Genomic DNA, 17,188 nt, shown 5'->3' on the forward strand with positions numbered 1-17,188 from the left:
TGTGATGCAGGGCGAGCAACACGGTCAGTCCTAGAGCTGGAACCTGCGGAGAAAGTATTCGAATTTGGGTGGGGGAGGGTGAAAGAAGGAAAACATGAAAGTGTAAGAAGGGAGGCATCAGCAGTAGCATGTTTTCGCTTACCCGCCCTGCTGTACGCAGCAAGTAAGGCGACTCGGCTGGTGTCAACACGCGACATGGCATGAGTTTACTTGTGTATGCGCAGTTCATGGTTGTACGTGGGCTGGGATACTGCCAGGGCACCCACACCTAGACAGGAGGACGATTAGGGTCCTCAACCAAAGCCTTTGGCTCAAAAGCCTAACCGCAGGGCAGCGGTGTTTGGCGGGGAAATGCAAATGCATTATCTTTTCTACGGGACACGTCGCCATACATGTTCCAACCCCCAACCTGGAGGGCCAGGAGACTGCGTTCGTCAGACCTCTAACCATTGACCAACCTGGTGTGAGAGACTCTGGGAGCATCGTGCGGACAATCCCCAGTATAGCCCAATGGGTCGCCGAGGTACACAAACCGCCACACCACGGTAAGGTGCAGTCTCGTCGTGACGGTCAGCTGTAGCACCCTTCCGATGCCTAGTTGCCATGCCACCCGAAGGAAGCACGAGGGCTGGGATACTGCCAGGTTGCCCAAGCCTAGACAGGGAAGTCGATTGGCGGAGGTCGGATTCGAACCACGAACCTTCCGGTCAGTAAATTCGCGCTCTAACCACTTGGGCCATTTCGCCCAAGTGATGGTTAGTGGCAGAAATGGTCCATTCGACCAGTCAGCGGCGCTCGTGCATCAAACCCACCGCCTTCATTGCGCCTTGGTCCCGAACTATTTGAACATGCCATCACCTCCAAGGCTTGGTTCTATCTTTTCCACCTTCCGGTGGTCGATGCTGTAGCAGCTGGACCAATGTGCCCATGGCACATGGTTTTTGACTGATAAATTGCAATTGAATTGGGTTGAATTGTCAACGCTGATGTTGCTGTCTCTGTTTATGATTATCATTATCATCACAGGAAGTGATAGTACCACTAGTTGGTTGTTTAGTGTGGATTCGATAATGAAGAAGCTGTCCATTTGTTCACATGTGTGCAGAATGTGACCGTATGTTGAAGGTAGTAAGCCAGATATACACTCCTGGACCTGTGCTCGATCTACGATTGTCAGCGTCTCTCATCACTTAAGTATTCTCACGAAGGCCTCACACAAATGCTATTGGGGGCGATGGCAATATGACCTCCACTGGGCCGTGTCTACCTTGCAATCGGTTGAGCAAAAGAGTCCCTCTCGTACAGATGCTCTTTACCACATAAGCACTTAAGCAAGCAAGCCTTTGGCGTCCGAAGCCGCCAAACATAATCTTTTAACAATGAAAACCAGATTCCTGAAACTACCTCTATGATACTCAAATATTAATGAGAACTGCCGCCTCCTCCGAAATTGCTTAGTAAGGCATGTCGGCTTTCCTGACCGGAAAGACAAAGAATGGATGCTCACGCAGCCAATAGAAGTGACAGTAGTAATAACCCACCCCGGATCCTAAACTGACACCTTATATAGCGCAAATGATACAGTTTTCAATTCTCGAGGACATTACCTAGGCTTGAGAAACCTGGCACTATCTCAACCCCAACGCTTCCTTCGGGTGGAATTGTAGGTAGGAACCGAAAGAGTCTTATAGCTAAACGACTATTATTGTTTTCCCAGGGGCACACATGTAACTCTTCAGCTGCCTTACTAACAAACGTAGCTTTTTCCCCAATATGAGTCAACACAGCAGCATGTTCTACTACCTCCAACATTTATGTAAGAGGATTCTGTCACTTTCAGTCTTGGTCGCCACCTGAGCTACCGACATTCTCCTCTATAGAAGACTTTCAGTCTTCCATGCTCGAAACTATTCTTAACGGTGCTTACCAAATGGTTTGTCGTTTCAGGCCGGTGAACCCATGGATCATTATGAAGGCAGCGCTGATACCCTCCGGATATTAGTGACTACAGACAACCATTTAGGGTTCGCTGAAAAAGACGGTATTCGTGGTTCTGATTCATTCAGGACCTTCGAAGAGATTCTTCACTTGGCACGATTGCATGAAGTTGACTTCATTTTTTTCGGTGGTGACATCTTCCATGAGAGTAGGCCATCAATGCACACGGTTCACGAGGCTGTACGTCTGCTTCGTCAACACTGCTTTGGTGACAAGTCCGTTCAGTTCGAGATTCTGAGCGATGGGAATGTGGTGTTTGCAAACACAGCATTTTCATGCGTGAACCATTTGGATCCGAATTTGAATGTTTCCATCCCGGTTTTCGCTATTCATGGTAATCATGACGACCCGATTGGTCCCGGTGGTCTGTGTGCTGTGGATATTCTCCATTCTGCTGGCTTGGTCAACCTGCTTGGCAAGTCTTCCTCTGTGGAGCGCATTACCATCAGCCCACTATTATTGCGCAAGGGCTCAACGCATTTGGCTTTGTATGCGCTCGGTGCAATCCGTGAAGAGCGTGCGCATCGTCTGTTTCTGAATAACTTTGTTACTTTCTACCGACCCACGGAGGAACCAGACAATTGGTTTTCTATCTTTGCTGTACACCAGAATCGTAGTAGGCACGGCCCTACAAGTTACTTGCCTGAGAATTTCCTTCCAAACTTTCTGGACCTGGTTATTTGGGGACACGAACACGAGTGTCGCATTGAACCGGAATGGAATTCGAGCCAGAACTTTTTTGTCACACAACCCGGTAGTTCTGTTGCCACGATACTTTCTGAGGGAGAAGCCCGAGAGAAAGCAGTTGGTCTGCTTGAAGTGCGTGGCAAAGAATTTAAGGTGAGTGATCGATCATGATTCACTAACCTTCATGACATTCACTTCGACGGCATTTACGTATCACCGGGTTAATTTTCGGACATCAAATGACCTGTCAAGTAAAGGTGACCCTTTTTGGACAGTGTTTTCGACGTAACATTGACTGAAGCTTGAGCTACTTAGTCTTTTGGTCCCATTTTAGCTACTTTTGTATATTTTGGTGCGCCATGGCTGCGTCTGTATCAGTCGCTCGTCTTTGGTGCCAAATGTCAGTTATGCTTTCCTTTTCGTAGCTAAATTCCACGAGCGGATGAGTAGACTTTACGAACGTCATGAACGCATCACCTATTGTGTAGGCGTGACATCAGTTTATCAATCAGCGACCGGATTTACCATGCTGCTTTGCGCTTCATACTATTGTATGTGTCAGCAACCTGACCCCTGATCGCTGAGGGCCCAAAAAACTTTCATCGATGTCTTCGAAGCATTGGACGAGTCTGGTAGGAACATTGGACCAGTAATGCTGAAGTACGCCGAGTGGTTTCCGGCAAAAATCCGTCATTCACGATAGTCCAACCGATCACACCCTGTAGATTGTGCCGGCTTGGCCATATGCACCATATGCCAGTCAACCGACTTCCTCGAAGGGCTCTTTCAGAACAACCCCTTGAAGGGTGGACACGAACCAGTGAAGGACAAACGCTAACTTAGCGGCGGAAGCCATTACCAGTAAACTCAATTGCACTGGTCATTGCCGTCTCCATGGGTGATGACGCCTAGACGGGACGCATCAATGGTTAGACATTGTCAGACATGACCCACTCACGCCCTCAATGGCGTTCATTTATCCAAGCTATTGCCCCTCGCGATCTCCTCAATAAAAGTCCATTGACACCCCTGTATTTATGCATCAAGTATATCAGCTATCACTACGATGCCACGCTACATATGTCACCTTAGCGTCATTAGCGTCATTCGGCTCCTGTCTGATGATGCACTTCCGATCTTAGCACAGTCAAATGAAACTTACAAAGCGGCGAGGGAATATTAGGCGTAAAACAGAACCGCTGTCGTTGCCATCAGGCCATGATGATCTCGTCCGCTCACTGCCAGAACTGCTTCGACACGCTTGCTGTTGACCTGCGGCTTGTTAGGCTGTTTTCTACGAAGTGTCGTTGGCTTTTGCGGAGAGGTTTAACTCTTGGTTTCCCTCGGCTAGTTGACTCACATGTCAAAGCAGAATATCTGTCGCTTGGGTCCATAGTTGAAAGTAGTGCGCCGGGTGAGGGGTCTACGACTGATGAGTTGTCCTGTTAGAGCATGACAGGCCCGTCAGCGACTGTGACTCAGGAAGATGCCACAATTGAGCAGTTCTTTACTTGATGTGCACTCATTTACACACCAATTTGGTTTCAACGAGATCCTTCACTGAACCCCTGCTGTATCTCTCCTTCTTGTGGTATAATTCAGCAGAATTTGCTGCATAAAGGCCACTCCATGTTTCATTTGGGGCGATATTCGAGTTGTCGCAGTTTATTTTCTTGAAGGAATGCTACTCATAAGCGTACTGAAAACTCTTCGACAACTCAGCAACGCTTTCGTCCTTCTCCAAAGTAGGCGTACCCCACGAGTTTCCGTCAACATTATATTCGAAATTTACGGACGTAAGCTTGACGAAAGCTCAGGGACTGTGGCACCTGATGAGTCCAAGAGCGAAACCGGCCGCACTTTGTCGAAGAGTTTTTAACAACCTTTTGAGTAGTATTGCTTCAAGTTCTTTGTCTATGTTGTGTAAGAATAAGACAGACACAAAGTTTGTAGTGGCTAAGCCCATTTCTTTCAGTCTCGCGACATCTATTAGTGGTGGACACGTTTGTTGGGCTTTGTGACGCTTCTGCTCACACGACGATTAAAAAACTACTTGTACAGAGAATGTGATTGAAATCCCTCTCAGTGCTTACCCGACTGACGACTGTTGTTCCCAGCTCCCTTGTTTTTTTGCTCATTAAACTTGTAATGACTTGAGTGTTTGGCGGTTTTTTGTGTGTGTAACTTTTAGTGTCAAGTAGTTTTCTCGTACATTCGCACAGATCACTCGGGTTCCACTGCAGACAGTCCGGCCTTTTGTGTTCAAAGACGTAATTCTAGAGGATGAAATAACGAAATCCGTATCCGGTTCTCTGGATTTAGCCAAACAGGTGGAAATGGTTTGCGTTCGTCACGTGGAGGACAGTCTAACGAATGTGATGTCAACACCCTCCGGTATGTCCTCGGAGCCTGATCGGGTACCGAACAAACGTCGAAAGATCTCTTCACGTCCGGAGATCTCTGTGAAGGAAGAGGACGATTTAGAAGAAACAGTAGAGTGGAAGCCTCCTGCTGAACCTCTTATCCGCTTGCGGGTCGATTTGAGCGGTGGATTTGAGTCGTTTAGTGCCTACCGATTCGGACAGCGGTTTATAGGTCGAGTTGCTAATCCCAAAGTACGTTTTCCTCATGGGCCTGTTAACTAACTGCTTTGAACGGTCATACTCTGGCTTTAAATGCAGCCGCAATAGCCCAAACGGAATCCAAACTATTTGTTTTCTCACCTTTTCTCAGTTCTTTATGTTCAAGATTCAAACACTCAAACAGTAATAAACGTCTACATGACTCATTCACTAACTACTTCGAAGATAGTCAAAACACCACCATTGTGTACTCTTGATATCTCCCCTCGACAAGTGATGGAGCGTCTTCACTCGGTTGGCGAGCTCGGCAATCAGGTTAGCAATAAGTAGGTGCAATCTGGCCATCTCTCAATTGATTGCAGTTAGTTCTGTAGAGGTCATTCAATAGTCAGAGGACCTATTTGTTATGACTTTCGAAGCAGTGCTTCCGCCGTCAGTAAGCTCTTTCATCTGACAAGTATTCTTTGCCTTACGTACACTGACCCCGTCGCATGAAATGTTCTACTTGATGAACCGACCAAAGACCAGAACCTGTATAGAGAATAGTAAAAATCTGACATGTTGAACCAACACAATTTTTACTAGAAGCCACATTCATTGAATGTAGCTTTTATATTCCAGTACCGAAATATTATATTCGGGGCTGGAAATCCTGAAGCCACCGTTTTCTGTTTATCGAACTGTCGTATTATAACCCAAACGAATGAGAACCAAAACCGCAAATAGGCTTAAGTGGAAGACTTAAAATGTGTTGACTGAACTTGAGCGTGAGTAACTTGTGCTGTCTAAAACTGAAATTCCGGTGACATAAACAATTCAGGAAGGTAAACGCTACTCAGCTCATAAGACATCATTCACACTTCGTTTTTCTCTGCCGGCTGTATCGGTATACCTTGCTAAGGTGTAATGATACTACCACTGGGATAGGCTAACGATACTGCAATACTCCAGTGATTTCAATGCCACGTTTGTCACTACGATTTCGAGCCGTCACATACGGATGTGAATCTAGTCGGATCCATATGTAATGTATGTCTGCTACAATGAGCTCCTATGGAGCATCCTTGAAACATCACTTCATCCTCTTCTAATGACAGTAAATTGAGATACACAAACAAACTAGCCTGAAAACAGTCAGCTCAGCACATGATCACACTGCTTCAGATTTAGTCATTGAAAGTTGAGCATAAGACCCTCAATATCATCAAACCGTCACAGAACTTTCTTCAAGGAATCTAATCATATGGTTAGTGGGAACTCTTTGACAGCCCACGGCGGGCTTTGCTCTTCGTGGTGCTCATCCGATGGGCGCAGTCACCGAGTTTCTGTCAGCCTTATGTTTTGGACCCGAATTATACGAAATCCGCGAAATACGGTCATTTGCCTCAAGAAGGGTGTAACGGGTTGTCAAAGTGTTTTCAGCAACCTATGAATAAACTGTGATACCTGGAATATCGTACCAACAAACGTGCGGCGGATCTGTGCAGCACACCCAATTGAAGGATGGGATTGAAGGTTGGGGTTCAGGTGAATCTCTCTATGAAAACCCTAGTGGTGTGTTAGTGAGCGTTTTTGACCGCGAATTTCGTAAAATTCTGGTCCAACTAAAAGATAAGACTGACGGAAACTCGGTGACTGCGTCCATCTGGTGAGTCCCAAGAAGGGCAAAACCTGCAGATAACTGTCAGAGAGCTCTCACTATCCTTATGATTAGTTTCCTCAAGGAAAGTTCTGTATTGTTTTGATCATATTGAGAGCCTTGTGCCCAACTCTCAATGATTAAACCTGAGATAAACTGTAATCAGGTGCTGAGCTGATTGTGTGTCCCAATTTAGTGTCGTTTAAAGAGGATGAAGTAGTGTTTCAAGGGTATTTCATTCACGTCCGTGTGTGACTGCTCGAAATCGTAGTGACAGGTATGGCTCTGCCGCATCGAAGCTCTCGCCCTAGTTGAGTAGCTCCCACTTTATCATGTATTTAGAACAAATCAACAACCGTTAGCGGACCACGTCATCGTCCACAATAAACGGCTCTATCTATTCCCTCCATTTCACCGTTATTTGAGACCGTAATAGCTGGGACCGGCTTATTCTTGCCATACGACTGATAACTGGATAATTGAACTGAACTTTCTTGGAGTGGTCCAATTGGTATATGATTTTGCCAAACTGGATGATCAAGGGCGTGGAATCTCTATGTGGAGGCTTGCTAGAAAACTTGGGGTATTTTAACAAAAGCCGTTTCTTCCTTGCTGAACAGGTATTTTTGGAGGAACAATTCAAAATGTGGGTCCGATTCAATGGCGGAAAGAGTCCACCCCCTCGGGTCATTGCTGTCGTGGTTGTTCCCATTCATTAAATTGGATTACCCACAGTACGATACAAGGCTGAATTTGGTATTTCTGGTTACTCAACACTGTTTCTTCGGCGTAATTGCAGCCGTGCGCTGTCGTGCACATATGTCTATCTGATGCATTGCTAATTCGCAGCATGTTCTCACCGAATATATGTGTTTTCTCTCCACACAATCTCACCAGGATTTAATTTCATTTAATCACAATCGTGAGAAGCTGGCTGCTGCGCAAGCGCGACGAGCCCTCAGATCCGGTCAGAATGATGGGACGGATGGTTCTGTGGATGTGGATGATGTGACTGGTTCAGATAAGAAAAAGGTTGGTCTAGATGTTGTCGAGGTGGAAAAACTTGTGAGGCGGTTTTTAACCAAGTCCGGCTCCGCGACAGGTGTTTTGACGACCGAAGATGCTTCTGCTCTTGAACTGTTTACTCCTGTCGAGTTGGGTCACAGCCTCCAGCAGTTCATCGACAAAGATTCACGTGATGCCATTCAGTTTGTGGTCGAATCCATAATGGGACAAACTATAAAATATTTGCGTGTGCGAAAGTGTCCCGAGGAGCGGATCGTTCCCGACATAACTTCATTTTGCCAAACACGCTTGGGAAGCTCGAATGCAAGCGAGGATGAGGATGGCTGCTCTACTCTAGAGGCGCCAGACAGCTCTAAAACAGGAGGAGGTACTTGCCTGTCTTGCAACTGTCTATCAATACACCTATGTATTTTAGGCCTTGACCTTTTTTTGAGTGATAAATACGATTCCAATATTTATCATAGCATTGGCATCACAATGTACGACCAAACCGATTGCGAAAAACCATTTATCCTACTCCTGAACCTTGAGCACTCGTCTGGTCACCAAAATTACCATGTGAGTTCGGTTTTATACTACGTAGAATCGCACAACGTGCCTGGAACATTGATATCTGTTCATTTTATAGCAACTTCGCTTACCAGCATCCAATATCTTTAGCTGAAGTAATTTGTGTTTACACGGGTTTTACTGTAATATGGATTAGCTTGGGTACGACTGTAGCCGAAAACGTAACAACACGTACACAATGGAGCTCTGGCTTTACTATATAGTCGTTCTAACAGATCCTGTATCTTTTACCGTAATAGCAGTTCATCCTATCACTCTCACTCTGTTGGTTGTTTACCTTTGTCAGATGATACGTCCTTCCGCTCAAAAGCAACCGTACTCGCTGATAAGTTCACACGGATAGGATCGCACCACGCAGAAATAACCGAATGGAGCTCTGACGAAGAGATGCTCGCTGTAGGTTTTTTATCGAGTCCTGGTTGTTTTCAATTTTCTTAGTCAAAGCTGGATACATCATTTCCCAACTGGTTAGAGTTCTTATCCGAATGCGGATTAGGATCCAGTTAGTCTGGTGTCCAAGGTGGGAAAAGCATTTACATCTGGCGAGTCTTCTACCGATATAGCAACTCAGTTTCAGTTTGTGGATGTCCATCGCTAATTCTCCTTGTCGTCGGTGACTGAGATGTATCAGTTGGTAACAACGTACTTCAATTTAATTCAATTTATCAGCTATAAAATCGTAAAGTCGTTCAACTGTAGCTTCTGGGTTATTGCCAGGTTTCCCAAGCCTATTCACGGGAAGTCGAGAGGCAGAGGTTGGGTTCGAACCACGGGCCTTTCGGCCAGTAACTTCACGCTCTAACCACTTGGGCCATCTCGCTGATTATATNTAATGCTTCTTCGCGATAAGTTCATACCCTTCTCTTTTCTTCTCGCTCTTTACTGAGGCTTTCTTCCCTCGTGGTTTTATGACAGTATGTAATACTGGTGGATTGCTGTCACTGATGGCGATGGTTGGAGAGTGCTCCTTTTGCCGCGAGTGATTCTTCACCGACTGTGAAAAATTGTTCATGCTTCCGTATTTTCGTTCACTGGTACTAGGGACAATGGAGTTAGAAAGCTACGTATTGGGGGATAATCCATAGGTAGCAGTGTGTCTTTATTATTGGTAATCAGAGCGGAAGTCGTTAAAAAAAATATGACCCAAAGAATTCCAGTAATAACACAGTAGTGTTTGCAAACAGTTCAGATGTTGTGGAATGTAGGTAGCTCGGGTGCGCTGTTCGGATGTATTTACTTTGGAATAATGTCGAATGTCAAAAGTGCAACAAGATTCTAAGGTGGTCTCTGCCCAAGGGAGACCCGAATGGGGATGATGTACCTCAGCAGCCACCGCCTATGATGGTATTTCCTAAAATGACTGCACTCTAAGGTAGTGGTTAAATCTCTTTTCCTCTTTAAGAATCTTACTGAACAGGTTTTCCGCATATATTCATTCTGGTGGTACGTTATTTCGGTATATTACTTCCTCTCCTACGCAAAACAAACTGACTTTGGTCGTATCAGAGAGATGGATGAATAGGGTGACGCTTGCGGCTCCTATCGGAATACTGAAACTTACCTCGATTGCCTCTGCAGATAGCTCTGAAATACCATTTTCCAATAATATTTCACCCATATAGGTAGGGTGGGCGTTTGTGTCATTTGAGCACACTCATAGCTCTTTTTCACTAAGCAATGATGGCTGAGGAGAATCGATCCATTCTGATCTTTAATATCAGAATATAATCACTATTCCATCTTATCCACTGCTATTATCTCATCCCATAGGATCGTTCAGTTTCCAACAATGTAGGTAGGGTGCGCTGTTCGGATGTATTTACTTTGGAATAATGTCGAATGTCAAAAGTGCAACAAGATTCTAAGGTGGTCTCTGCCCAAGGGAGACCCGAATGGGGATGATGTACCTCAGCAGCCACCGCCTATGATGGTATTTCCTAAAATGACTGCACTCTAAGGTAGTGGTTAAATCTCTTTTCCTCTTTAAGAATCTTACTGAACAGGTTTTCCGCATATATTCATTCTGGTGGTACGTTATTTCGGTATATTACTTCCTCTCCTACGCAAAACAAACTGACTTTGGTCGTATCAGAGAGATGGATGAATAGGGTGACGCTTGCGGCTCCTATCGGAATACTGAAACTTACCTCGATTGCCTCTGCAGATAGCTCTGAAATACCATTTTCCAATAATATTTCACCCATATAGGTAGGGTGGGCGTTTGTGTCATTTGAGCACACTCATAGCTCTTTTTCACTAAGCAATGATGGCTGAGGAGAATCGATCCATTCTGATCTTTAATATCAGAATATAATCACTATTCCATCTTATCCACTGCTATTATCTCATCCCATAGGATCGTTCAGTTTCCAACGTTGCTCGTGCCAAGATCCCCGCCTCAAAGGCTCATGCAACAAAACAGACATCTTCCAAGTCCCGTAGACATATAGATTTGAACACATCCTTGGTGGATGGAGAGGACGACGAAGAGGGAAGCCACATTTTATCCGCAATTGAAGATGCTGACTCACCCCCGGCTGAACCGACACTTTCGAGAAGACAACCCCGATTCAAGATTGATGATCAGTTGTCCAATGATGGCTCGGAAGCTAGCTCTTCATCCAACCGTAGTAGGGGACGTACACGAGGTCGTGGTTCTCGAGCCTCAGCAGTCAACCAACGCACCCGAACAACAACAACAAAAAGCACCGATAACGGCTATATTTTTGGAAGTCGTCGCAAATATTGATGGGTTGATCTACTACTTTTGCATTTTGATCCTACAGCCAGAGTTTCAGATTGACCGTTTTTTATATATACTTTATGCTTTCATGATGTGCCAGTCTTCTCGATATACCGCGAGGTTCATTGGAGAGATCCTTAAATCGAGAAACATTTTGGTTATCCTAGTGGCTAAGTCATATCATCTCATGGAATAGAAATGATGTGATTCACTCAGCAAGAATCGACGAAGTGGTTTCCTGGAAGGTGGAATGCATGTGCGACACATTCATTTAAAATGCTTAACCATCCAGGCACCATTATTGTGCTCCTCTGTGACTGAATTCTGTGTGTGGATGAGTCGTGACGGTCTTCCAAAGGGGAGGTAAGTGTTTGTGGCGCGACGCCACGGAGTTTCATGGTGATTTTCGACCAGGTCTATTTAGCCATCGTTTTTTGAAGTGCAGATTTCACGATTTACATATATCTTTAAGCTACCTGTAATCAAACGACAGTGCAGTTCGCTGAGACTCTGTACGCTCCATCATAGAGAACAGTATTGTCGTAGTTGGTGTTTACTCTTAAAACACTTCTGCGACTCAGTCCACTGATGCTGCCTTCCTGTGTCCATCTCACAGTGAGTGTCAGTGGCCCCTCCTTCCTTTGGTCAGCTTGTCGAAAGTGCATAAAATTGCGGCTCTTGTCCTTCACAAATAGCCTCACCGTGGTTTTATTTTGAGGCTGGGAACATTGAGTGGCTATTTACCCTATCATAGGTCGAAAGGCTCACCAAGGGGCGACGTTATCTCACCTTACTTTTATAGGTGATGCAGGCTGCTGTAATATATTATATTTATCTGCACAACCACCAACCCATCGCTACGCTCCACTGCGCTCCGTAACAACGCACTGATGTCACCTCGATCGGCGATGAAACGTCTGCAATCAAGTTGCCCAGCTCGGCGAACAAACCAACGACCATATTAATCTCCGTTCGCATTTGAGTGACATTCTAGATTAGTTTTCCCTTGCTTTCGTTCTTTACATGCTTCGCCCCCATATGAACTTCATACCATGTTTGGAGTTTGAATCTAGGTAGGAAGAACCTCTTCTCGTTTGTAGCATGGTATTGTTCGGCAGCTGTCGGTGATTGGGAAGATATTTTTCCATAAATAACTAGCAACTGAATATAACTGTGATTTACGGTTCACCCGCGTTAGAATGCCGCCGTCCTTTTCCACAAAGGTGGACGTTGTAAGGGGTCCAAGCATTGAAGAGTTCGCACATCCAATCCATCGACTAGCTGTATATCTTTGAAATGACAGATAAGGATACAATTACGTTTTTCCCAGAAATAAAAACACTTTCCATGTAGAGCATGATTTTAGCGGCTTTCCGTCACTAACCTTCTCATAATGTGCGAAACGTGAGTTCCCCCTATACTTGTTCTGGAGTCTTAATCACCGTAGCGAAGCAACAAAGTTTTGTAGGGTCGTCTGCCTGAGCATCATTCAATCTAACCAATTTGTGTTCTAAGCCTACTACTTAGTCTGTCGATGTATGGCAACAGCATTCAGTGAGAGTATTCGGGTGCACATTGATCTGGTATTTTGCATGTTCACGCAGTACCACGTGAGCCTATTGTAATAGCCTGTGGGGAAAATTATGTCGGTCAGTTTTTTGGCAATCCTTCAATAGAAGCACCCGCTTGTTTTTATGCCATTTTTAGATGTTCAAAATTTTGAGCCCTATATACTGATGTTTACATAGCATAGTCAACTCGCCTATCTGACTGCTGGTTATTACTAGGTCGGCCACATTTCAACAGGTTGAATGTATAGGTTTAGTCGGCTGATGCAACCTCAGTGCGCCGGCGCCCAATTGCAACCACTGAGCAAGCCAACCGTGTGGGTGGCGTGGTAATGGTGGATGAATTTCAATAGCGCATTCAGGAGTAGGCGCTGTTGTATATATCATCGTGAAGACGAGCTCTTGTTCATCCGCGCCCGACGGATTTCGGGCTGCTTACGACGATGCGCCCTCAATGGCGCTCGTGCATCCAAGCTATTGCCTTCAATGCATAGCTCCATTTCCAACCCCCCCTTCACTTGACAGCCCACTGACAGTGCTGGATTTATGCACCAATTTATCAGCTCCCGCCTGCAGTGCGCATCTACCTACCCCTATCCTTCCCCAAATCATCGGTGAACGAAACTCCGGAAGCTACAACCACTGTACGACGAGTACGCGGTTATTACAGCTGACAATGATGATTCTTACGAGGATTCAAATGACAAGACCGTTTATGCCAGGTGATTAAAGGTGGGAACGCGGATGTACTGTGCGAGTGGAACAGTGATGTTCAGCGTCTAACACCGCTGTTCACTTGACCCTTTTGTAGAGGAAACTGTGGCGTCTTTGTCGTATTCAGACTGTTATATGGGATCCCTTAACATCCGTGGTTATCATCATGCTTACTACACATTCGTCGTTAACGCCGTACTAACGGAAGCGTATTCTCTGGAAGCTGGAATATTGACATCTTATTGTAATATTTTAACTCTAAGACCAAAGAATGTCAACTTGAAACCGAGTCTACAGAGCTTAACAAGAATATCACAAAACGATCCACTGGAGAATAGGTACATTGTGGTCCCATCACATTCGCGTCTAGGTATGAGCCTACTAAATCTAACTGACATGCAGCTTCTTGCAGATGAAACCAATGTTACACGGGCGTGTACCGAGTCCCGAGTATTTTTCGAATTCGATCCCGCAATACCACTGTAATTTGTGAAACCAGCTTTGGTAGAAAGCAGGCAGCAGCATTACTATGCTACCCAACGTGTTATCCGAAAATGCTTCCAATCTCAAAAATCCTTCCTACATAACTTATTGCGAGATTTTAGCATTTGATTAAACCAAAATGCATACAAGGTGTGGCCCAGCAGTTCTGTTCATTGAGAGATCGTCAATGCACTTATGACGAGGGCTGATTGCGATGCCGATAATTTTACCTGACTTTTCCACATCTGTCCGGGTATTTTTGAATTTCTTGTGGGTTGCGGGTAGGTCTAGAAGTTTTCACCGAATTTCCTGCTTTCTTTTCTCTATCATTTGTAGTGAATTTTTCATATTCTAGCACCAGTCTTTTATTAATGGTATTTTCATTTCACCTAGACTATCCTGAAGTCATGAACATCGAGGCTCATTGACAGTTGTTATCATACACTTAGGGGAACTCCAATACCGGTTTAACGGTGATACTACTGATGGGGAGTCACGCGAGTTGTATGGTTTCTTGTAAGTTCACTCTGCGGCTCTTGAAAAGGGAGGTCTATTGCGGAATGTGTGAAGTCGCTGTGTAGCATTTGCTTGGATTTGAACAACAGTTAATGAATATCCAGGAAATTTCAGGAAGACACGTTCAAGAGGCGATTGATTTTCAGCTTTTGTAAATACGGTGCATATGAGAGAAAGTGTTTCCCTGTCCAATAATCTGTAACCAGTCTAGTTGACATTTTTTTAATAACTCCGCAGCGAAGGCCTTCTTCCTTTCACAAGTGCCAGTTAGAAAGTGTACGGTTCATTCATACGCCTCACTGACACCTATATTTTGTAACTGGACTTGTATCAAATCGTGAAATGTATTTATTTATTTGTTTGTACATCTGCTTTGAAGATCATAGTGGATTTGGTGTCTGTGGGGAACTCAGAGACAGACTCGAAATACGGAGCAATTCGCTTAGGTATTCCAGTCCTACCCTAAGCGTTAAGGGAACCTTTAATGTGTTTGGCAATTCGTGTTGAACGATGTAACATTTCTACGTGCATTTGCTTCGTAAGTAGATAGGCTGACAGATCTAGTATAAATGAGCCGTCAGATGCAATAAATTCATGGGCATTCCCCATAATGGTATCTCTCTTTAGGTCCTTTTAAAAGATTTAGAAGCCAGAGGTTCATTTTTAAAATGTAATGAAGTTTGGAGTGAGTGGAACGTATTTATCGTCAAAAAATATCCATTAGTGTTAGTAAAATAAGCAATGTCAGGAAATAAGTTATCTTCTCAAAACAGGCTAATGTATTCTAGTGCTTTTCGAGAGGTGGCCTCAATCAACCTGCCAGGTGTGTACATGAGATCCACAATGTAAGTTCTGCTGTGCGATGATCCGGTCTGAAAAAAGAATAAGACGCAAACACTCAGCCGTTTGGTGGGCCACACAATAACTCAGGTGGAATTAATGGATTTATTCAGGGAACCCAGTGTGTATTCCGTTTCAGGATGGACTGATAGGCAATTAGAAAGCTCCCTTGTGTGGATTTAAACCCACTTCATCCGAAGGCAAGTTCATGATACTATTCACTGGCCTATCCAGAGGTGACAATTCACCTTGCTTCTTCCGCCCCAACTTCGCAACAAAAAGTTCTATTCAGCTAACAGGCACTTTGCTCGTATGGTAGCTACCATTTCTTTATTAGATGTTTCCGAATTATTGGCCACTTGGATTCATTTGGAGATTACTAAGGTGAAGGTCAACTTTAGCATTCACGCGCTAATCTGCAAATAGGTTCACTTTATCACCTGCGAACAATGTACCAAAGAGTACATCGGTTCCAGTTGCTACGGCTTCCGTGGGAGGTTGGACCAAGCCTTGCGAAGCGATGGCATGTTCAGTTAATTCGGGAACTGGTTAGTTACGTATCGAAGGCGATAGCTTTGGTGCATGAGCGCCGCTGACTAGTCGATCTGACCATTTCTGCCACTAACCAGTGTCATTAACCATCTCTGAGTGAAGTCCTCATCCAAGGAGGCGGCGGTTGTCGACCCGATCTAGTTTACTGGTTTGTATTTTCATGCTTCGGCCGCATATTTTCCACTTAGTCGCTTCCACTTAACACAGGGCTGGGCTGAAAGAGTTCTGCGTGACAGCATGCGGAGTACATCCCCTGACCAGCGTAACCTATGAAATATGAGTGATTCATTTATCGTGGGTAACTCTCTTTTTCCTCAAATCATCGTCCTGCCTCAGTTTTGCTTCGAATTTCCCACAAGGCCAGATCCATGTTTCAGAAACACTGATGGTCAAGCACTGACAACTTTCTGTGAACATAGAGGCCACGTTTCTGGTCCTTGACATAGTATGGACTGCACTGCCACAGTGCCATTGACAGGCAAATACATCACGTCGGCGTCATAGGTGTCAGCGGTTGGCAAAAGCTATCCACGCTTTTCCAACTCGAAAAGTAATCTCATCTCGAGCCAACTCACCGTGACTCGCAATTACCCGTGTGAGGAAATTTCCCTACCACGTCGATTGGCCTGTCTTCAAGCATGAGTCTTGGATTCGACCCACCCAGTCCATTAGCAGCACTTTACACTGTAGGTGGGGAGTGCATGCCAAACCGTGTGGCGGATTTATTTACGTTATTTAGACTTATTTGCATTTTTGAAGGGTATGAACTTAGGAGAGCAGCATCGTCCGCATACTCAGTGTCTGAGAGCGAACGTCCCTAGAGCATTTCCACACATGAGGTTTTAGAAGCAGGCACAGAAGCTTCAAGTAGCACATCAACAACGGTCGAAGAGGAAAAGCAAGAGAAAGCAGCCTTGTCATACACAAGCGGACTTGGACGTGGACGAAAGCCTGCCATATACTCGTGCCCGTCCACAGAAGTTCGCATACAGTGCCGCAAAAAGGAATATAAATTTGGGAGCACCTTACTTGATCGCCAGACAGTGCCAACGTTTGACAATCGACGGAGTCAAAAGCGGCTTTGGAATAGAGATAAACGATCAACGCAGGACGTTTAAAATAGGGCCGCTGTTTAAGAACTTGTCCATAGGTAAAGATGTGGTGGATGCATCCTCGGCCAGAGTGAAACCCAGCTTGATTCTCACGAATCGTTTTCTCCCGATAATCGATTAACCTGCGCGGAATTATACGGAGGGGTGCTTTGAGGTCA

At 45.0% G+C, this 17,188-nt stretch overlaps 2 protein-coding genes across 2 annotated transcripts in view; one reads left to right on the top strand and one right to left on the bottom strand.

Annotated features, from left to right (window-relative positions):
- Window positions 1-590: 590 nt before the first annotated feature.
- On the top strand, window positions 591-11,338 carry T265_05628 (hypothetical protein; the record flags this gene model as incomplete). The annotated part of the gene is made up of 6 exons (XM_009170687.1): window positions 591-755; window positions 1,948-2,838; window positions 4,908-5,300; window positions 7,804-8,299; window positions 8,789-8,898; window positions 10,859-11,338. The coding sequence occupies 6 exons, from the start codon at window positions 591-593 to the stop codon at window positions 11,249-11,251; spliced, it is 2,448 nt and encodes an 815-aa protein (XP_009168951.1).
- A 3,877-nt stretch (window positions 11,339-15,215) lies between these two features.
- T265_05629 (hypothetical protein) overlaps window positions 15,216-17,188 on the bottom strand; it is a gene marked incomplete at both ends in the record, with an annotated part of 28,830 nt that continues 26,857 nt past the window's right edge. The window contains one exon of the mRNA XM_009170688.1: window positions 15,216-15,398. Within this exon, the coding sequence (XP_009168952.1) occupies window positions 15,291-15,398 (108 nt within the window). The remainder of the gene's footprint in view (window positions 15,399-17,188) is intronic.

Source organism: Opisthorchis viverrini, assembly GCF_000715545.1.
Source record: "Opisthorchis viverrini unplaced genomic scaffold opera_v5_109, whole genome shotgun sequence".
Taxonomy (NCBI): domain Eukaryota; kingdom Metazoa; phylum Platyhelminthes; class Trematoda; order Opisthorchiida; family Opisthorchiidae; genus Opisthorchis; species Opisthorchis viverrini.